Genomic DNA, 23,037 nt, shown 5'->3' with positions numbered 1-23,037 from the left:
TTCTTATCTTAAACTGTCCAGAAATAATTATAGTTCTGGTAGTTCAATCTCTTCATCAATAAAGATCTTATTATATTGATTGACAACCGACGTGCGTAACTTAAAGCCACAAACCTCTAAAACATTTGTTATTTACTATGAAAACACATTAAAACCTTACGCTTGTAAAGATATTGAGATTTTTCAATGCCAGAGAATTGATTTTATTCGGGACAGATACGTTACAGCAACGGTTAAATGTCAAATTAGAGAGAAGTGGGGAGCAGGAGCAAAAAGAAAAGTTCTTTCACATGGTACTTTACCTACGAATTGGCAAGGATTTTTAAGAAATTCAAATAACAAAGAAGGGTTCTTTGCCCATAACAACTATGCAGGTTCTAACGACTTTAGGTAAAGATATTAAAGGAAATAGTACTGCAAAAACTTCCCTCAGCGATGTTACTTGCCCTGGCCCAGAGGAAACAAGCTCAAGAATGATACTGCACCTTCAAGACATGGTAGAAAACGGCTTCAGGACTATTGCCTTTGCATTGTTGATACAGATGTCTTAGTTTTAGCAATATCTTACTTTTTTCCCTTGTCAACATTAAGTCTAGATAAACTTTGGATTGCTTTTGGAACAGGAAACAAAAACAAAATCATTACAGTTCATGCCATTTATGAAGCTATTGGAAAAGAAAAGGAAAAGTACGGCTTTACCAGGATTTCATGCCTTCATAGGTTTTGTGACAACATTCCTAGGTTCACAGGTAAGTTCAAAGAAGCAACTGTGGCGTTGTTTACTTATTTTGCAACCTTAAAGTTCTATACCGAGTGAAAGTTTTGACATTTTGAAAGGTAACTAGTAGTACTACTGTAGTATTACACCAGTAATAGCTTAGTTATAATGATGCAAGGAAAGCGTTGTTTATGACAAAAAATCGGCAAATTTGAAAGTTTGCCAGCTACAAAGGGTGCCTTACAGCAACAAGTGTTGCGCAGTATTCCAGGCTGGACACATTTGGGGACAAGCTCACAAACATATCATACGTGCACTCTCTCTAAGTGAATAGGGTTGGATGGCAGCTGAAATGGTCGGAGTTGCCAGAAATTTCTGATTCATGCACTGAGCTCAAAAAGTGCACCTGCAAAATCTGCAAGAACAAGTGCAGTTGCAGAAGCGTTGGTCTATCATGCACACTACTATGCAAAAATTAATGCAAAGAAGGAAGCAGTGTTTGACTAATAACATAGTAACGAATAACGAATAACGAATAAATACCTTTGTGCTGAAGATTCAAAAAATCAGTAATCCAACGTCATAAAGCACAAAAATTGCAACTAATGTTTGCATTTAAAATTTTTCCTATTTTTACATTGAGCAAGTAATTTCTTTTGTAAGTAATATAATTATATTTTAAAAAAAAACACCAAAATGAACATTTACCTTATTTTGTACATGCAAAATGAAATCTGTGTCCTGAAAAATCCATAATTCTATATAAAAACCTCTTTTGTGCGACATGTATTAAAAAAACTATATTATGGGTAGCCATTTTGAAAAACGCCGCCATCTTGGATTTAAACAGTTTTTGAAAGTGCCTCTGGGTCTTAATTTCATTTAATAGTCGTAAACAACATTCCTACCAAGTGGTATCTTCTTATCACAATTTGCAGTTTTCCATCGATTTTTGTCGTTTAGCTCCCCAGCTATAACTTAATTGTTAAGATTTAAGAGAAAAAAAAGTTTTTAAATTATGTGGGGTAGGTTGGTCTAGTCCAACGTGTCCCATAAAGATTAGACCAAGTTCTTGGTCTGAAAAATTGCTGTCATATATTTTTTTCTTTTTGTCAGAAAAAGAAAAAAAATACAAATCATTATGAACAGAGGGAACTTACTTTTAAGAAAGGAGTTTTTTTTTTTTTTTTTTGATTTAACCATTAAAAAAATAAAGTTAGTTTTCTGAAAACTATTCAGGATTACTGAATCAACACTATTATAAAATTCGTTCTATATAACTGTACCATGTGATTTCATTGTACGATTTGTAGGACCATACGTGTTAGTCATAAAAAAAAAATTAATGGTCTTAAAATAATTGTGACCGGTCCAACGTGCCCCGCGGTTGAAAGTACCCCATCTCCGCCTATACTTTAACGACTTTTTCGAGAAAAACACTCGTTAAACAAGGAAACGTGCTGAGAAATACTACAAAATTGCAGAAATCTTTCTTTTAAAAGTAACAAATAAAGGTTGTGGAAAGGTTGTTTAAAAGTAATTTTTTTTTCGAAAACTGCTAAGGAGAACTATTGGAGAAATTCTTAGTATAGCCTACGGCCGATAATAACAAATTCATTTGCAACCAATATTTGACACAATTACCCGCCACTCAAAAAGCGCCAGAAAAAAATTTAAATTTATGTTTTGACATGTATATTTTGTAACATATAGAAACGATTTTGTTTCATTTAAACTTATAAAAGTGCTGGTTTTGGATTTTGTTAACCTATAAAAATACTTGAATGCCTCGCACCATTTCGAAATTCCACTGTTTCAAAAGAAGAATAAAAATTTGATTTAAGCATTTTTAAAAGAAAGCAAATAAAATTTAATAAACGAATTTAATATTGGAAATTTAGAATTTTTGTTCTCGTATAAAAGAATGGTTCAAATTTACCGATCCGGATTTTTGATAATGCTCCATTTTTTGCGTTTGCAACTTCTGTTGCTCGATTCTTGCCTTAAAAATGCGAGTTAAAAAACAGTTGTAAGAATGAGGGAAACGGATGTTTGGTATGTTTACCTGAAGAAAAATTCAAGAAAAAGTGAAAAGATGTTTGTTCGGCAATTTATGTTCCACTACTTTCGATTTCTTTTTTTCTTTTTCTGGAGCGTATACGTGTATTGTGTTTTTGTAAAATTTTTAAGGACTAAATTGAGGATTCCATTGGTTTGAAACTGGCAGAAGATTTTTTATTCGCTATTTTTCGTTAAGTCATCCGGAGGCATTTAGTTGACCTTTTATTTGTCTTTTTTTAAAAATAGAGAAACCTGGCAAGAAATCTGGAAATATATATTTATCAATTGAATTACATCTCCTATTTCTTCTTCTCCCTAATAGATATGAATTATATTTTTTCACCGTTAATAATGAGGTACTTTTTTAAGTTACATAATATAAAACGAAAAGCAAAATCAGATTCTTACTGCTATTTTTAAATTTATCGTTTGAGCTGTGGATTTATTTTCTACCAATTTAGTGTGGTCATCCTTGTTTTATATTTGTTTGCCTTAATTATTGGAGTTCTTTCCTTCAATCAAAAGTACTACTTTTAGTTACTGAAATTGATAGAATGAGTAAAAAAAAACATGGACCCAGAAAATACTTTCATTTTCCCAACAGTTATTTTTAAATTAATTTTTTAAAACGTCGATTTTGAAAACAAGGCGTGGTCTTTATGACGTCACAATGATGCAATATGGCGCATTTTTCTACCACGGTTCCACGTTATGACAATCAAGAAGCGAAAAAAATATTGCGCTCTGCGCTTGCTGTCAACCATATTGTTGCCAATACACGTGAGTAAAGATGCGAATTAAATATTTTGTTCTGTGAATGTCAACAATGAATGGCATTTCATCATTTGTAATGTCACACGACAGAAGCGTAAACAATGGAAGCGCACCGATTTAAGTAATTTTTTAAAAATATAAAACTTAAACAAATTATTTAAAAAATGGTCAGATCCTATGTTTTTTAAACATGCTCTTTCAGAAAAAAATATTTTTACAATTTTGGAAACGATCCCATTGTCGACTGTTGTATTTATTGATTTTTTTTCTTGAATGACGATGCTAAAAAAAGAAGATAAAAAAGAAGAATGTTAGGGTGGAATTAAAAAGTTGTTTAATGAGCCTGTTGTTAACGAAAAATATTTTTTAATATTTAATGTAATTTTGTTTCTAGACTTCTTCTTTGATAAAAATTAAAGAACTTGATATTATTTATTAAATAAAAGAAAAATTTTACTTTAAATTCCGAAGAAGTCGAATAGAAGAAACGCAGGATTAGACTACAAATTCGTCCATAAAAATGTGCAACTGATTGCATACCTGTGTTTTGGAGCTTTAACGTCTTTTCTCATACTCTGAGAAAATATTCTATTTATATAACGACCTTACAGAAACTCCGGATTTTTATTCAGTTTGGGTTCCATTTTTGTAGTTTGTTCTTGCTCGCTGTGTTTTTAAGTAACTGGCATTTTTCCGCCGCTCGTTGTTATTTGTTTTCACATTAATTATTATTTTTTACTTTCTGCATATATTTTGTTTTTTAATCAACTAATTTACATTGTTTTTCTTTCATTATGTTTTCCTCTGCAATTCTGTAAATGTTACAATCGCTTCCTTACATAGTTTGTTACAACAGCAATTTTGATAAGTTATTCAGTTGTGGCTTTATTAAAAATGAAGAAATTCATTGCTTACAGCAGGGGTGTGTGTACGTTTCTTACTCGCGCACCTTTTGTAGAATTAGAACTTTATTACGTCACCCCTATCAATCTATTTTATTTATCCTTATATATATGTATATATATTGGTATTGTGGGCCTCGGCTCTCCTTGCGGCACCCACCACCCACTTTGAGAGCTCCTGGCTTGTAAGATTTTTTTGAGAAATTTTTCGCTTAACAGTTTTTCTTCCAGGAAATTGTAAAAAAAATCGGCTATAGGTTTTATTGGGTCTTAGTTGTTTTGTTAATCTTCATGGTTTAATATTAAAATTGTCCTCTGCTCTACTCGTTTTTTATTTATTTTTTTTTTTTTTTATGATTTTTCATCCGAAAGCTCACCCTTCTTTGCATTGAAAAATGAGTTCGTTGAAACCCCGAAACACGTGTCAGCTCTCAGTTGCAAACGTGTGCTTTATCTCAACGTTGTTTACTATTGTTACAAGGTTGTTGACTACTGTTACTCTAGTTAGTCCCCTATATATTCCTGTTTAATGAGACAAACCAAAGAGAAAATGAGGAATACATTTCAAAATTCAAATACATAATAATTAAAACATTGACATTGTGGTGAATATAATAATGTATTCGGAAAAGACAGTTCCATTTTAAGAATGACTCATTGCAAGTAGCGCGATGCATACGTCCAAATAGTTTTCGAGCATGAAATTCTAAACAGTAAAAAGTGATCCTTATTACGAAAAATAGGCCAACTGTTCAGGAAAGGCAGCTAGCTCCCTCAACCAATACTCCCGTATGGAATCCGAAGGTATATCTTCTTAGAAATTTTAATTAAATTTTTCCTAGAACGCCACTGAACCGAGAACCAGGGAATAATAATGACTAGCAGGTTCACCTTTATTCAACAAGATTATAAATTATTCTGCCCCTAAAGACGAAAATTCTTATTTTCCGTTAATAATTTATTCACTTCGTGGCGTTATCCAAAGATCAAAGGCAGGAAAATAATGTTCGTCAAAGTTTCTCGATGTAGAACAAGACTAATAGAAGAATTACTTCTAACATAATGAGATATTTTCTCCTCGTCTTTAGTTATTTAAACTGTATTTTCTTTTTTATTCTGAATCAGATTACTTTTTTGTTATTTGAAAGCTGCACGTTTTAACGATTTTTTTACGTAGACCTGCATGCACACATGTATTTATGTGTGCGTATGTTACATATGTAAGTTTGCAGTACATATGTATGCATATAGAACATATGTGTATGTGTCCATGCATATACAATAAGCTCGTAGTAATCAGACGAATATTAATTAGAAGACAAAGACCATCCATCACAAATTCAAAGTAATAGCGAAACTTATTTCGGTACCGGAAATTGGTAGCTTCAAGCGTATTTTTGCTCTGTCTTATTTAATTTTTTCATTGATACTTTTTAAATATTAGGAAATTTATGTAAAAACCCTCAGATCACAATGCACATCAGTTTTTGACATAGTTTTGTCTGCAGGGTTTTTATTTTGCTTTGCAAAAACAAACGGAAAACAGAAAAGTATGATTCATCTTAACTGCTAAAAGAAATCCCCGGAAATGTTCCTTATTTCAAGGAATATAATTAACGCGAATGAAACATGAAATATATTAATTTATCAGGAGAAAGGTTGAGTTAAAATTCTTTTTACAAAGCTGTGTTTTAGGAGTCATTTTATTACATTAATGTAAGCGTCAATTTTAAATTTTAATTGGGATCAATTTTATTAAAAAGCATATGCAATTAATATTAAACTGAACTCAGTACGCAATTTCTCATGCATTACTTTTAGATGATCACTTACAATTAAATTGAGTATATCCACTTCATTCTAAAAGTATTTATGCTTATCAATGATTGCTACATTAATTTGCTTTGCAAACATTATATTATTAGTGTTCATACAAATAAGGAATACATTCCAAAAAATAAAATTAACGCCTTCAGATCTGGCATACGGTATGCCGGACATAAACTTTGAACTGATGCTAATCATTTAATAACACTGGTCAACAAGGTTTCTGTTCCTCAGTAAGTAAGTTGTAACTTTTATATTTTAGGGGGTGCTGAAAAAGAATATGACAATAAAAATATTCCATCACCCACAGATTTTTGAAAAAAATCAAAATCTTTAAAATCTAAATTTAATGATATTAATTCAATACATGTGGATTATTTGTGTCAATCATCATTTTATGAACAATTGCAAAGCTTAAAACTGGTATAAAACACAAAAAAATATATATTTTAAATATTTGTAGAAAAATGGAAGAGATTTTTGATGAAAAAAAATAATGATACTGATAAAAAATGTCTTAAATTTCATACCTTATGTAGCTGTAAATGCTTTAATAGCGGATGCTCTATTATTGGCACCAACTCAAACTTAAATAAGATCTAATGTATCTAATAAGATTCCAACAGTAATCCCCAAACATATTAGGAGTAAACAGTCCTTGATATCCCCCGTCAATTGCAGAAATATCCAGGTGGAAGCGTTTCCCACGTTCGTCGCTTACAGCACTCATACTTTCCGGAATAAAAAATTCAGTGACACTGAACATCCTATTTTTTTTTTTTTTTTTTGTAACTTTTTAGCATGTTTTTAATTAATTTTTCATGGTTAGGACTTCTATTATTTCTCAAGAACTATAACAAAACATTTTTAAAATCCACCCATGCTGCTTTTCCTAATCACTTACACAGCCTCAAAATTTTGGTTCCTCATATTTTTTTGCATAAATGAGTGATGGAACCTGTTCCTACAAATATTAAAATCCACACCCTTCTTTATCCATTTCTTTAAAGAAATTCTTCATCAATCCCAACCTTATGTGTAAAGGTGGAGGAATATTTTTTTTAATCGATTAGAGGAACGTTTTGCACATTTTTTTTTACCTGCAATATATATTGTTTGCGCTCTGGCCCTTTTTTTTTTTAAATATAATTTTCATGTATTTCCATGCTGGTCCACTCACACAGAAAATGGCAGTATAGTGTATTATCAAGTAGCAGATCAATGAAAATGACAATTACTTTAAAAACTGCCCATGTGCTCCAAATATGATGTGAGTAGTCAATTTCATGAATCAATATCTTCATATTTTTGTAAGATTCTTTCAATATGCAAGAATACGCTTTGCTAACCGATGGCAGAGCATTTCCACGCGCCGAAAGACAACTTCAACTACCGTGATCTTGTGTGAAACCGAAATGATGCGGAGCGCTTAGCCCTATCTGCTTAAGGTCGCATATATAAAACTTATCAAAGTGAATTCGGTTTCTACTCTCTTGTTACATGTTCTATCGCTGTCATGAGTAAAAAAAAAAATATGTGTCTATGGATCAAATGCATTTTCAAGAAAAATATAGTAAACTTGTAACTGCTATAAGTTGGCTGATATAATCCAACACTTATAAATAAAATTCCTTAAAATTAGAGGGTGTGATAGAAAATTTTTGCAAACATATTCTTTTTCAGCGCCTTGAAATCTATAAGAAACACCCTAAGTACATTGAAGAACAGAAAATTCGTTAACATTTGTTTTTCAGTGTAATTGACGAAACTACTTGACTTTATTTTTTGTAACTGACTCTTTGCGTTTTGCATATTATTATTTGTGTAAGGATTTTTTCGTTTTGGGATTGACATCACTAATATATAGGGATTGAGAGATAGAGAATGGCTCATTTTTTCAAACATGGATTCTCGTCGCAAAAGCGAGGTTTTCTCTCTGATTTTTAAAAAATATGTATATAATATTTTATTAATCCTTTCAAACGCTTATGTTATAGTTTGTTATTGTTTAGAGAATATTTTACAATGAAGTTTGTTTGATGTTTCATATTTTTTAAATCTGAAATACTAATTTGAAAAATTTAATTCTGGAATATTGGACGTATCATAACTCTTTCAATTTTTTGCCTACAAACTTGAAATTTTGTGTATAATATGCTCTTTACCATATTACACTGTGTACCAGATATAAATATTTTTGGTTAAGTATTTAATAATTTCGACTGAAGGGGTTAATAATTCTGTTTTCAAAAAACATTTCTTAACTTCTTATGTGAGTTTCTCTTATTGAAAGCACTAGTAATCTGATATACCAATCACAGGGCGAAAAATAATAAGCAAAACTTTAAAAAACCTTTATAAAAGAGAAGCCGAAAATAGTTTTTTTAGAATATTAGAAGAAAATTTTAAAAAATAACATTTTCTTTTTTTCTTTTAAGTTTTTCAATTAAAATATTTCAACTAGGCAATAGGCTGAAAAGTTTATCAAAAGCTGTCCGTGAACTCTCCTCCCCCCCCCCCTTGGCATCCCTGGTTTATCAGATAGAAAGTGTAAAACAGTCATTGCTTCGAATAAACTATCTTTGAAACAGAAACTAAGATATATTTAATGAACAAATATTTTCACCTCTATCAGCACTAACCAGGAAAACAGAAAAGATTAATTGGTATAATTTCCTCCTTTAACTTTACCAAAGAATTTATGGTCCATAATTGAACACGTCATCAATTCTTACTACTCCCGAAGTAGCCATAACGTTTTATTCCGTAATTTTGAATATCCCCAATTAATTTTCAAATATTAAAAGCCAACTTAAAAATGGTTACAGGTTCATTCGAAAAGAGTTACTTTATATCAGCTGAACTTCATTTAATGTCTGTGAAAATTGAAAAGGTTACAGTAAACCTTTCAGTATAAGGAATGAAAAATAGTAAAAGATCGTATGACTAAAATGTTGGCGAAAATAGAAGGATGAAAGGGGGAGAGGGAAGAGTGCATGCATAGTATGTAAAATAACTAAAATGTTCAAAAAAAAACCAGCCTATTTTCAAAGGTAATATAGATGTATTTTAATATTGCTATCATTTCGGAAAAGTATCAAATTTACAAAGATGCTGAAGGCTTTAGAGCAAGTAATCTATCGCTTTTAAAAGGTATTTTATGGAAATTTATTCGCATATTTTCTTTAAAAAAAGTTTTTTTATCTGTCTTTACTAATAATAAAGCTGAACGTCTGTGTCTTTATATGTCTGTGTCTCCGGATGTCTAAATATCTGTTAAGCGCATAGCGTTAGACCGCTCGGGCGATTTTCATGAAATGTGGCTCGGAATTAGTTCGTAGCATAGGGGCGAGCACCTCGAAGCGATTTTTCAAAATTCAATTTTGTTCTTTATCTATTCCAATTTTAAGCCATGATTGGTGGATTTAATTCCTCTGAAGCAATACCTAGTGAATTATTAGACCATGGACGAATAAATTAGCATAACATGGACGAGCAAATTACCGTATCTTGGACGAGTAAATTACCATAATATGGACGAACAAATGAACATAGAATATTGGCAAGAAAATCATCACCCATTATTTGTAAGTACACAGGAGAACTAAAACCTTATAATTTTTCTACTACGGGCAAAGCCGTGCGGGTTTCGCTAGTATGAAAATAAAAGCACTACATATTCAGACAATCGAATTCGGAAAGTTAATTATTCAGCATTTTGTAAGCAGCAAAAGAGAGGAAAATAATATTAGAACATGCACTAAACATTAAAAATTAAAGTATGCCTCTTATTAAACAAATAATAATTACTGTGCAGAACATCAGTGTACGCCTCCATTAACATTTGAAACATCTATAATAACAACTTCCATGATTTATAATGACACATTTTTGTGTTATGTAATTCAAAATATTACAATAGGAGCTTCAAATTTTTAAATTATCTTGTATTAGTACACATTTTGATCTACCGAGGTTTCAACTTTCTTCTGGAATCAGCAACATGTTTAATAGTACAGTTAAAATATTGCCCCATAGCTAGCGCTGCGAACTGAGTTAAGTATTTCGATTCTGCGACACGTCTTAGCTCACTCTCTCATACAAGTACAAAATAAGTATTTATTATCTTACAGTGCATTTATTGATAACGATCATTCAAAACACATCAGGACCTAATGAAAAAGAAAAGTAGTCATGTTTAAAACATAAAACAAAATGATTTTCTATTGCCGTTAGATTATAAAGTCAAGACTGAGCGCATGAAGTTGTAAATAAAGATGATAAAACAAACTGAAATAAATGTATTGAATGTGTTTAAAAATTATTTTAAATAAGTGCGAAGTATTCATTATAAATGATCACTCCAGTAAAAGTTTCGACGCAATAAATATGCAGTTTGGTACTAGAATATTTGATTAATAGAATCACACACTAATTACTTTGTTTCTTTTCAAATATGTATTACGCGTACATTCAATTTCGGCAGCGCAATTTGCAGGGGCATCTTCATCTCTTAATTAAAAGGAAATGCAGCATTCACATTTGTCGAAATATGAATGGATGCTTAAAATAACTTCCTCTTGCTAGTCAATTATTAATTATTTGCTCCCACAAAAAACGTTAGTTCTCAGACCGTGAAACGACATTTGAAATCCCAGGAAAAATGTTCTATAAACTTGATATTTTCGCATATTTCTTTTGTTTTGCGTGCGTCATGCTCTCATGACACAATCAAGGAAGCAAAATATGTAAGTAAGTAAACAAAATAAAAAAATGCATCCTAATCAAAATGTTTATACATAATGTAAAATACAAGGTGATTCGAAAATTATAGTATGGTTTCAAACATGTATTTTTCTAAGAGTAAAAATGGTACAAAAACGAAATGTTTCTCATATACTTAAATCATTCATTCGAAGTACAGGGTGATGGAAAAAGAATGGTCTCATTTCAAACGTATGTATTTCAACGAACAAAAATCGTACAAAAACGAAATGTTTTTTACTTACTTAAATCATCCTTTCGAAGTAGAGAATATTTCGGAAAGAACGGTGGAGTTTCAATCGTGTATATTTCGAAGATTAAAAATGTCACAGAAACGCAATGTTTTCACATGCGTAATTATTCTTTCGAAGTACAGGTTGATTCGAAAAGAATGGTAGGATTTCAAACGTGTATATTTCTAAGAGTAAAAATAATACAAAAACGAAATACTTCGTACATACTTAAATCATTCTTTCGAAGTACAGAGCATTTCGAAAAGAAGGGTTTGGTTTTCAACCGTATATATTGCTAGGTGTAAAAATGCTACAAACCTAAAATGTTTTTACATATTTGATCATTCTTTCGAAGTACAAGGTGATTCAAAAAGATTTGCGGGATTTCAAACGTGTAGGTTTCTAAAAGTAAAAGTGGCACGAAAACGAAATGTTTGTTACATACTTAACTTAATAATTCTTTCGAAATGCAGTGGGATTCGAAAATAATGTTGGGGTTTTAAACGTGTATATTTCCAAAGTAAAAATGGTACAAAAACGAAATGTTTTAGATACTTTATTCATTCTAAAGATGTTCTATGAGCACTTCTTCTGAGGCCTGAACAATATCCCACCTTTACTCAAACTCCTGCCATACACGTTGTAGTATGTACGCAGTCACAGAAGCAATTGCTCGACTAATCCAATTTTTTAGTTCTTCAAAATTAGCAGGAATGGTAGGTTTCTATACCGTTTACATATCATATCAGGATAAAATCACCTGGTGTTAGGTCTGGGGACCTGGGGGAAGGGAGAGGCCAAATTTCTTCTTCCTCGATCGCCATTTAACGAACTGAATAATGAAAAGTAAATAAAACGCATATCATGAAGTGCAGAGACATCTAGCAGTAATCATTTGTAACGTTACAACTCCCTCTTTCCTACATGCTCCACCAGAGAGTTTTAGGCCCAATATTTCCAAATTGGTAGACTCATGATCCTCCACGATTTCTTTTGAATTACTCCGTAGGTAGAGAGTAGTAGTAAGACAAAGTTGTTTAATCGTTAATTTAATTCTACAGAGCGCAATATAAAATTCACTACATCATTTTAATTCACTGAGCGCTAGATTATGGTGTAGCTTGACCACGGAGAGATGACTGGTGAACTCGAAATGTAAACGAACCACTTCCTTTTGCAATAAGTAAAATCAGCGAGAACGTGCGACTTTCCTTCGTGTGCGTTCTTGCTGATTCTGCCAATTGCAAAATGAAGTGGTCCGTTTTCGCTTCCAGTTCACCCGTCATCTCTCTGTGGTTAAGCTTTAGTTTGACAATTGAAGGAACAACAAATAAAACTTGATAAAGCGGACGCATTAATAATAATAAGAAACCGAAAAACGTGTTGCGTGCAACAAGTCCAACAAACAAATACAAACTGTGATACCACGTATACTGTGTAAGTCTATAGAAATATTGAAGAATCAAAATGCGTACTATTTAAGAACTTTCTCTTAAATAGTCAAACACCATAGTACAGGCATCACTCGTATAACTCGGTACTTGTACAAAACGGTTTCGATTTTACACCGTACCCAATTAGCGATCATTATAACACGGTTTCGATATTACACGGTACGAAATGTACTTCATTGTAACATTTATACTTCATTTTAATACTTTCTGGTTTAGATATATCACGAATGTTATCTTTAAAAAAGGTGGAATTTCATTTTTGTTTAATACATTCTGTTAGTAATTGATAACTCTAATAAGTTTTTACTTTGTTTTCATGAAACTTGGTTTCGATATAACACCGTACACATCCATTGATTTACATTATTTCTAAATCTCGTATAACCCGGTTTCGATATAAGATGAAACACGGTAAATATTGACATGATTTTTACTATGTACATGATTAGTTAATGTAAAAAATAAGTTTAAAAGTTTTTTTTTTTTTTTAAAGTCTCGTATAACACAGTTTCGATACTACACGGAACGAATTAACCGTGTTATACGAGAGACGCCTGTATTTCCACGGCAGATAATTTCAATTTTTTCTCTCTTAGCGGGATTTTGCAGTCGTGCAGTCGCGCAGAACGACTTCACTTAAAATCCAGTTTTTTTAAATGCGATTTCTTTGAAAAGCAGCCAAAATGGGAATTGTGCCTTTACTTTTTGCGGCTAGCGGGGAAAAAAGTCTAAAAACGAAATTTCACTTATGAAATTTGACGGCGTTTTGAGGAATTTATATCGTTCCAACAAAATACCACGTTGAGAAAATATACATTTGATAAGAAAAATACGTTCCAATTATCATTCACGAAAACAAATTAAACTGAATCAAAAATAGTTTTGTCCTTCTCCAGACTTTACAGTAAATGTTCATTGACCCAAGTGACGCAATGTGTCCTCACCTGGGTATATGCGAAGCGATATTGTCCAGGCTGTCCGCCGTCGGCAGGGGCACCGTTGGCAACTCCAGAGTCCTGGGGGGCAGCTGGGGGAGCTCGTGGGCCCCGGTTGTCGGGCTGCAGGCCGTCAGCTCGATCTTGGGGGGCGAGGGGCCCCGCCTCTCGTTCCGAGGCCCCGCCCCAGAGCAGGCGGAACTGTCCACCATCCACGTTGGGGAAGAAGGGGGCATCCTGCGTTCCTTGGGATGCTTACGAACGAACCAGAAGTTGGACATAACATCGGCCTGCACGGGGTGGAGGAAGGGGAGAAGAAAGGACACCATGTAGGTAACAGAAAGAAGGAGAACAAAGAAGGGATAAAGGCCACGATCTTCAACTTGCCAGTTTAGAATGATGTTTTACAAGAAATTGCGTTTCTGATTGTCTTACAATGTCTATTAGAACAGTCACAAGAGGAATTTCTTCGAGTTGCTTCACTCTCACTAAGCAAATGTACTGTGTCTGTCAGTTAAACCGCAAAAAAGTGCTAGAAACAGATTTTTTTAAATGACTATTATTGTATTGTTTAATGTAATCGTTTATCAGTTTGCGAAAAGTAACCGGATCGGCCACAGAGAGTAAACCCTTTAACTGCAGCTTGTAAAATGATGGAGCTTAGAAATACAAACATCTCGCGTATCCTGGAAGATTCCTAAACTGCATGAAGAAGCAATTTTATTGCAAAAAAATAAATAAATAAAAATCCTTCTGAAGCATTTTTTTAACGATTTTTGAGCAATTTTAACTGTACTCTTCAAGAAACAATAAATTGTGCCGGCCAGTTGAGCCTAAAAAAAATTATGAAATGGAAATTTAAACGTATTAATGCTATCACTTTCTCTCTTTATTAAATTAGTCTTTTGTTTACCCTCTTTAGTAAAAACGAATATTCTGGTTTAAACAAATTTTAATATATTTTATGTGTTGAAAGATAAAAGACATTCGTGTTGCACGTAACTACCCGTTCCCTACGAATGCAAGTATACTAACTCTCTTGCCAGAGTCCTTAAACTCTTTGAAGAGACAATTTTATTGTAAAAAAGTTTTATAACTGAAGCATATTTTAATGCTTCTAAAGAATAAGTAACATGATTTTTCAAGAAACAATTAAAATACTATTTTAAAAAAGGGAAGGTAACTCTGCTTAAGAAATATTTGTGTTTCATGCTGCAGCACAATCCAAAAACCAAAGTAGTCTCACACACTAAAAATAACTGTTTTTTGACATATGATGCGAAACACAAATTTTGGAACTTAAAATTCTTTGTAAATCTCATTCTAGAAAGAGAGTAGTGAAATGCTTTTAAACACTCACACTTGTGTGACACTTTCTTTGCATACCACCACGAACCTGTCACTTCCAGGGGGTATGGGGGTGCTGTTCGGATGACACTGTAAAATCTCGGATTATTTTTTCTTCTCCCTCTCCTTATAATTTTGTTTTTCTTCTATTTGAAATTTATAACTCTTTTGTCAATTACCTATATTGTATAGTATAGTAGGTAAAAATGTTAGCAAGAATTTATGTATTTTTTGAAAATTTCTTCGTCTCTATTAGAAAAAATATGGGCCTAAAAAATCTCAGGCCTTTAAATTGCCTTCTGGGAATATTCGTCAAAAATTTTACATTTCATTTTTAAGAATTAAAACGAGGTACAATTTTTTTTCATCTGAGGCGATAAACAAAATTTTGTATTCTACTGGGGGTATTTCATCTTCCTTAAGTATTTCAAGTTAACGTAATTCTTAGCATCATCGCTCAAATTTACGAAATACTATAGAGCATTAGAAAAGTAATGCGTCTTATTCGAAATGAAGCACTCTGTAGCAAGGGGCTGTAAGTGCCAAAAGTAAATACTTGGAGATAATAAGGACAAAACGAAGGAGAAACTTCAACATATTTGGTGGCAGAAATGGTAACAGGAACAAAACCATAAATTGGATTATTTCTGTAGTGTGCAATACTTTTAATAAATAAATAAATATCTTACAAGATTTACCGGGTGAAGAATTAAAGTGCTTAGACGCCAAGGGGCGTAAATGTCAAAATTTACCAGTTAGAGTTATCTAGTACTAATGGTAGGAAAAACTCTTATTTGTTTTTGGTCAACAGGTGGTAGCTATTAGTAGAATTAGCAAGTACTGCTACAAATCAGGACATCGATGTTTTTTTCATCAAAGTCTACTTACGGTTAGAATTTCCCAAGCATTTTATTTTAAGTTTTAAACAGTCAGTTCACATCCTTTTCTTTCTCACTTCCTCAAAATTCGAAATGGGCGGTGAATGAGTGATGACGCTTCCTCAGTGAGAAAAAGCTGGCCTGAAACAACATCCGAGAGGTTCAAAATTACTCATGGCATTTAAAGTTTATTTTCAACACTTTGCGGTAACTGTCCTATTCGGCTGACAGACGCATTTTTGATAAAATCCAGGAGTTTGTTAGCGGAAACTGGTTGGCATGCTTTTGCTTTCCTTTAAGTCCATATGGCACATAACTCATCAGTCGTAAAAAAAAGAATGCACAAGAAAAGAAATCACTGCCGGATCCGGTCATTGCAGCTATGATGACTTAAACTTCTTTTATAAAACGCGTGCAAGTTGAAGATCGGGACTCGGTGTTAGGAATAAAAGTAGGATTTCTTTGTATAGAAATGAGGTAAAATTTCATGTTTAGCGTAAAGAGTAATGATGCTGTACAATTGCAACCAAAGTTTATTTTTTCTTTAACCAAGTATTATTTTTCGGACTGCGTTAAAAAAAGAAGGCTTTTTAAAAATTTGAAATCAATAGATATAATTGAATAACTATGCTAAGAAAATGAATTTCTCAGACATTTAACTCTCCCTTAGATTAACTTTTCAAATTTCCTAAATTCTTAAATTTTGTATAAGAGGTATTTATAAATAGAAAAGTTTTAATGTCTCGTATTTTCAATCAGATTTTTCAGTTATAATTTGTCGCTTAAGTGTGAAGAATGGAATGTTTTATTTTTCTTCAAAAATAAAGATGTTCTGATCTATAGTTTATATCCTCGCTTCTTTAGATTTGTTCAAATAATTTAATTGTTGATCGTATTTTCCTACTATTTATGATAGAAAGACGTATTAAATCATATATATATATATATATATATATATATATATATATATATATATATATATATATATATATATATATATATATATATATATATATATATATATATATATATATATAATGCAAATGACATTCACTTAATTTAAATATTCAAATCCGTGTAAAAAAATAAAAGAGAAAATAAATGTTGATAACGTGACGGGGGAATTATGTTGCTTGTTACTCTAGTGAATTGAAAGGGGTGATACTTTTTATCTAAGAATTAGCAAGCCATACTTAAAACTTTTTACTCCGAATTCATAGTCAATATGATTAAGGTTAGTTGGGGTAAGTGCGGTCTTGGGGCAAGTGCGGCTTAGGTTAATAATCAGAAACCAGGAATATCTACAAGACTGCTGCCATCTGTGTAGCTTGGTAAACGTTATAACTTTGCACTGCGTGCGTTAGTTCGCGCTACTCGAATGGTAACTCTATGCTCTCCCTCGTTTCCGAACTTTTCTCATTCCCACTACAGTGCCATGTTGTTATGGTTCGAGAAATCATCGTTTCTTCTGTTATTGTTCTCACTTTTTCGTGCTTACAAAACGTAAGTACAACTATTTCGTTTCTACTTTTCGTATTTTTAAAGCAGAGATTTATTATTTTTTACTTTCAAATCAATTAATTTTAGGGCTGCACTTGCACCAGAAAATTAAACGACTGGAAAAGTGCGGCCCGAAAAAAAGGGGCAAGTGCAGCCTCGCATTTTTTGGGGCTGCACTTTCCCATTAATCTGGCAATGTTATTTTATGACAGATATAATTTGTTCGCAACGATTAAATGAAGCAATGTAATTAATTGGTAATCCTTACGAAATTATTTGAGGAGGAAGAAAGTAACGACAATGAAAATATGAGTTTAAGGGAAGATTCACATGATGAAATGACAGTCGAGGAAATGATTGCCACAGAGCAAAAACAGCAGGAAGATATCATTCAGTGGGGAAGGCATCCAATGGAGAGAAAGATAGGCGACTGGGTTCTTGTGAGATTTTCTACAAAAGAGATGATTAAACATTTTGTAGGACAAATTACTAATATAAATGATGATAATTACCCTGAAATTAGATTTTTAAAGTTAAAAACGGCTGGAAATTATAGCACTGTGTTAGTTATCCTTCAAGAGACGACGTTAGCGAGATCCATGACGACGACATTGTATCAATCCTTCCAAATCCCTCTTCAGATCGTAGAGGAAATTTGATATTCCAAGTAACATTTTCAGAATATAATATAAATTAAATTGTTAATTACTATACTAAGTGTACTTATACAAAAAAATATGTTTAAGTTCGCCAAAGACATGTTACCTTTTGTCAGCTGTATAGTTATCTTTTGTATTATTAAGTTAATATTTTATAAGTTCGTTGGTATTTAAGTTTTAAACATTATTCCTTAATATGCAAGTATTTTTTTTTTTAAAGCTTATTAGCATAATAAAAGTTATCTTTCATGTTCCTTATTTAATCTAAAAATTAAACTTCATAATTTTGTTTAATAATCCATTGTTTCTTGAACGTTCTTCATTTTACATTGACAGGTTTCGTTAGGAAAAATGTAATAACTTCCCGATGATTAGGTGACAATTAAAATAAAAAAATCGTTTTTAATCAGGAAAAAATACTCTACTGATTGCACTTGCTTCTTATTTTCTCAAAAGGTTTGAAAAAAAAAAATTCAGACAGGTGATGCTCTTGCCCCATTTTTATTTAGAAAGTGCGGCCCTAGAGCACAATAGTTTAAAATGTTTTTTTCAACTTTTTTACTTGCAATGATTTTAAGAGGCTCATGTCTCCGAAAACACACTAAAACAGATAACATACGAAATGAAAATTAAAAAATGTGTATCAAATCTTGTAATGTCTAGGCCTTAATAAAGTCGAACTGTACAATTTAAGGGCTGCACTTCCCCCAACTCACCTTATCTAAAAACACTTCTAAAACACAGTGATAAAGTTTCGAATAGCGAGTGAAGTATAAAACTTTTGAACATTTTAAAGAGGGCCAATTTAGCTTTAACTGGTGCGTAATTTCGTATAGAAGAATAGTTTTGAAGTATATCAGTATATCTTATATTTTAAAATTGATGTTTAATTAACCTTTAAGATATTTTCATTTTACAAAACACTGCATAAAAATGATTTAGTAGTTCAAAGTTATGATTTATTTAGGGTATGAGTTTAATTAATTTACGGTAAATATTTAATTTAAAGGTTCATGCTGCTTTCGTTTTTCTAGAACGCTTTCTAGAAAAAATGTTAATGAAAAGAAAAATTAAATGTACAACTTTCAATCCTTTAGAATTACACTGAACAAATTTAAGCACAAAACAGCAAGTTTTCTAAGATGAAAACACGGGGAAATTAAATAAAACTGACAACATCCACATTAGAACTAGATGAATAACATTATTAATGGTTTAATGTTTAAAATGAAAACTTTTATTCGTTAATGTTTTATGTTTTAGAATTATGACTCTGGTGAAATATAACAAAGTCGCAATGTGCTTTTAGCAATATATTTTATCAGCATCATTACTCGATACGCAAAACATAATCGACTTCTTTTAATTTTGTATGCACGAAGTTCACAAAACATACAGAAGTTAAATACGAAACATGCAGTATCAAACACATATATACAATCATGCAACAGACGAATGCAACATTAACAGCATCCAATAAAAGCAAAACGAAAGGGTTTTTTGGAACAATTCATATTTCGTCGATGAAAAACTTGAATAATTTTTAAATTGTATCAGCAGTAAAAAAAAGTCTGCTTAATAACATTTATTGAAACAGTGTTGCCAAGAATTAAGTATGTTAGCTAAGAACATTTCGTACAATTTGAGTGACTCATATTATTCTTTTGTGAAGTAAAATTGATAACGTCACCACAGCATTTTGAACTTTTCTTTAAAAGATATATCAACGCTTTTCTCACAACATGTTACTTTCAACATGGTATAATTTTGCAAAAGTTCATCGTCTTAAGATTTTAAATAAATATATGTTTTTATATTTCCTTCTTTTATTTTCTTTCCTTTTTTCAATTTAAGGGATGGGGGATTGAAAGCGAAAATAAAATTGCAATTAAAGTGATTTTAGTTGCTTTAAAGCCATATATTATTCAAAAATATATTTGTCTAGTGCGGAATTTTGGTTTAAAGTTGAAACGGTTTTGGCAGACAGATGAGAATTTGAAAGTAGAACATTTCAATTTTTATGATCAAGTGATTTAATTTACCTTTTTAACAAACGATATTTATTTACTCTTTATGGAATTCATAGTTAGAGAATCCATTTAATTTTTAGCAGGCGATATCACAGTAAAACCTTTTAGCAATTCCTGAGCTTAGTCATAATTTAATTTTAATTTTTGTAAAACGACATATATTTATGAAATATAAAATTGAAACATAAATCAGAAATTTACAAAGAATAAAAATTTTGTTTGCAAATCATACTTTCTGTGAACGCAGAGATAAAATTCCTTATTCGAAAAATATTATTTTATCCGTCGACACTAACATACATGGAAGCAAACATTTCCCAACTTCATGCAGTCATGCATAAATTAATAAAAAATGAGTAAAAGATAAACGAACATGCTAGGGGAGACAGATAGAGCGAGTTTAGTATACCAAAAACATATCCACACGGTACGGGAAGACCAGACGAACAAATAGTACTAATTAATTTTTAGTTTTCCCGACCTTACCGTACGTCGGTAGTGCAAACAACATTCTTCGATGTTTGCTTTCGGGCAAACAACTTTTTCTTCACTACCCTTTGATGACTACAGCATATCAGTGTTTACTTTTCCACTATAAGCACTCAAATCGTAGGAATTTCCCAGGTACAAACAACAAAATTCCAATTTTAGCGAGATTTTAGAAGCATCTTTCGATGGTCACTTAACTGGTCGGACTCGGCTTATATCCATTGTTATTTATCCAAAGCATATGGCAACAACACAAACTGTCAGCAGCCGCGCGCGCGCCGGGGAATTCACGTTCCAGGCGTTCCGACTTGACTCGGCGGAGTAAAAAGCTTCTAAGGCGAGAGAGGAGGGGTGGAGTGCTGCGCGTTGGTGATTCTCGTCGATTGGGGGCGTTCGCGTCAAGCCCCCGATTTCTCGGAGTTTTACAGGGAGTGCCATTTTAAGTAATTATTTTTCGGTTTGTATCAAAAGAGTTTTGCTGGAAAGCTGAAGGGATTGTCGTTGTTAATTAGAGAAAATGCTTCAGGAGCATAAAAACATTAAGGTCGGCAGAAAGCTGAAAACAGAAACTTTTTGATCAGATCGAAGCAACTGTAGAACAATTTGTTTAACATTTGTATGCATTGAACAATCAATTATTTGTTTGCTGTGTTTCCAATGTACGTAAGAATTTTAACAACATGGTCTTACCTTACCTTTCTTTTCACACTACTTAAATAGTTCTAACTCCATGTTAGAACTATTTAAGTAGCATTTTATTTAATGAGTAATACACTTATATTAATAAGCAATACTTAAAATACTCCGACTGATAGACCAACATTGGCAACCTAAAATAGAAGGTACCGAGTTCTATTCCGACTCTGAGGTTGCTGTTTTGTGAATGCTGAAGATACTAAATTGTTATAGTATTAACATCACGTTACGTCGAAATTGAACTTTTGAGTGTAATTTTCCTGGTTTGCTCTAAGTAAAATCATAAATTCGACACAAGTGTCGGTAAAAATCTGGAAAATCGTTCTGCTCTATGGAATTTTCGATACACTCTGAAATTCCATAGTAACGTACGTTGAAGGCATGGTATGCAAATCCAAAACAACCATTATCCCAAGTATGCTGTGAGGGGAAAAAACTGAAATCTTCTTTTGTTGAAGAACCTGTTGGATTTCCCAAAGAACGCGCACATTTTATATTTAAATCAGATAGGCCTTTGCTTACAGTAATATAATACATACAGTCGAACCTGTTTATCCCGAATCTGCCCATCTCGAAAATATCTTCATGTCGAAATTTTTAATTTTCTCTGAATTTACAGCAAATTCAACTTTTCCCACCATGTTTATCTCAAATAGGTTTTACCGAAAACCTCCATGTTTCGAATTTCGACTAGGGTAAAACCCCAGTAATTGGCACTTTAAGAGTTTGTCCTTAAACTTATCTCTGTTTTCAGTACTTAGAAAAAAAAAATACTCTCTTGCAAATATTTTTGTCTCAAAGAGTGCACATCTGTGCATCTATTTGTTTCTCTAAAATCAAAAATATTTGAATCGATACTTTTATAAAAATATGTATATAAAAAGTTACCAAAATCCCCAGTAATTGGCACTTGATACCCCAGTTTATGACACCTTGTGATCCAGTAATTAGCACATGTTAATAGAACTGGAAAATCACTTTATTTTTTACTTTAAAATTACATACAAATTTTATCATCATAAGAAACATGAGTAATGATAATGTAAAGTTGGTAATCTTTACTAATAATAAAGCAGAAAGTCTCTGTCAGGATCTCTGTCAGGATCTCTCTCTGTTCGGATCTCTGTCTGTCAGGATCACTGTGACGCGCATAGCGCCCAGACCGTTCGGCCGATTTTCATGAAATTTGGCAAAAAGTTAGTTTGTAGCATGAGGGTGTGCACCTCGAAGCGATTTTTCGAAAATTCGATTTTGTTCTTTTTCTATTCCAATTTTAAGCCCATTTTTCATATAAATTTAAATAATATGAGAAAGAATGTGTTTATCTTTCTTCTTTTTTATCTTTACTAATAATAAACCTGGAAGTTTCTCTGTCTGTATCTCCCTCTGTCCGAATCTCTCTCTGTCCGGATTTCTGTCTGTCTGTCAGTATCTCTGTGACGTGCATAGCGCCTAGACCGTTCGACTGATTTTCATGAAATTTGTCACAAAATTCGTTTGTAGCATGGGGGTGTGCACTTCGAAGCGATTTTTCGAAAATTCGATGTAGTTCTTTTCCTATTCCAATTTTAAGAACAAAATTATCATAAGATGAAGCGGGAGGTAAATTACGAAATTAATCATAACGCGGGATCGTAACATGGGCACAAGCCAATTGGCGAGATACGAAATTATCATAACGTGGAACCGTAACATGGGGTACAAGCCAATTGGAGAGAAAATTCGCCACACAGGCGAACCAAAACACCTTTTAGTTTTTTCTACTACGGG

General features: G+C 32.3%; 1 protein-coding gene across 1 annotated transcript in view; it reads right to left on the bottom strand.

Annotated features, from left to right (window-relative positions):
* Positions 1–20,620, bottom strand: part of LOC129222864 (potassium channel subfamily T member 1-like) — a 368,024-nt gene extending 347,404 nt beyond the window's left edge. Inside the window, exons 1-2 of the mRNA XM_054857422.1 lie at positions 20,569–20,620; positions 13,678–13,958 (exon numbers count right to left, since the gene is read on the bottom strand). Coding sequence (XP_054713397.1) covers positions 13,678–13,949 — 272 coding nt within the window. The 5' untranslated portion in view covers positions 13,950–13,958; positions 20,569–20,620. The remainder of the gene's footprint in view (positions 1–13,677; positions 13,959–20,568) is intronic.
* Between the last annotated feature and the right edge of the window lie 2,417 nt (positions 20,621–23,037).

Source organism: Uloborus diversus, chromosome 5 (genome assembly GCF_026930045.1).
Source record: "Uloborus diversus isolate 005 chromosome 5, Udiv.v.3.1, whole genome shotgun sequence".
In the NCBI taxonomy this organism is placed as follows: Eukaryota; Metazoa; Arthropoda; class Arachnida; order Araneae; family Uloboridae; genus Uloborus; species Uloborus diversus.
Note: the sequence above shows the minus strand (reverse complement) of the source record. Positions and strands in the feature narration are given on the sequence as shown.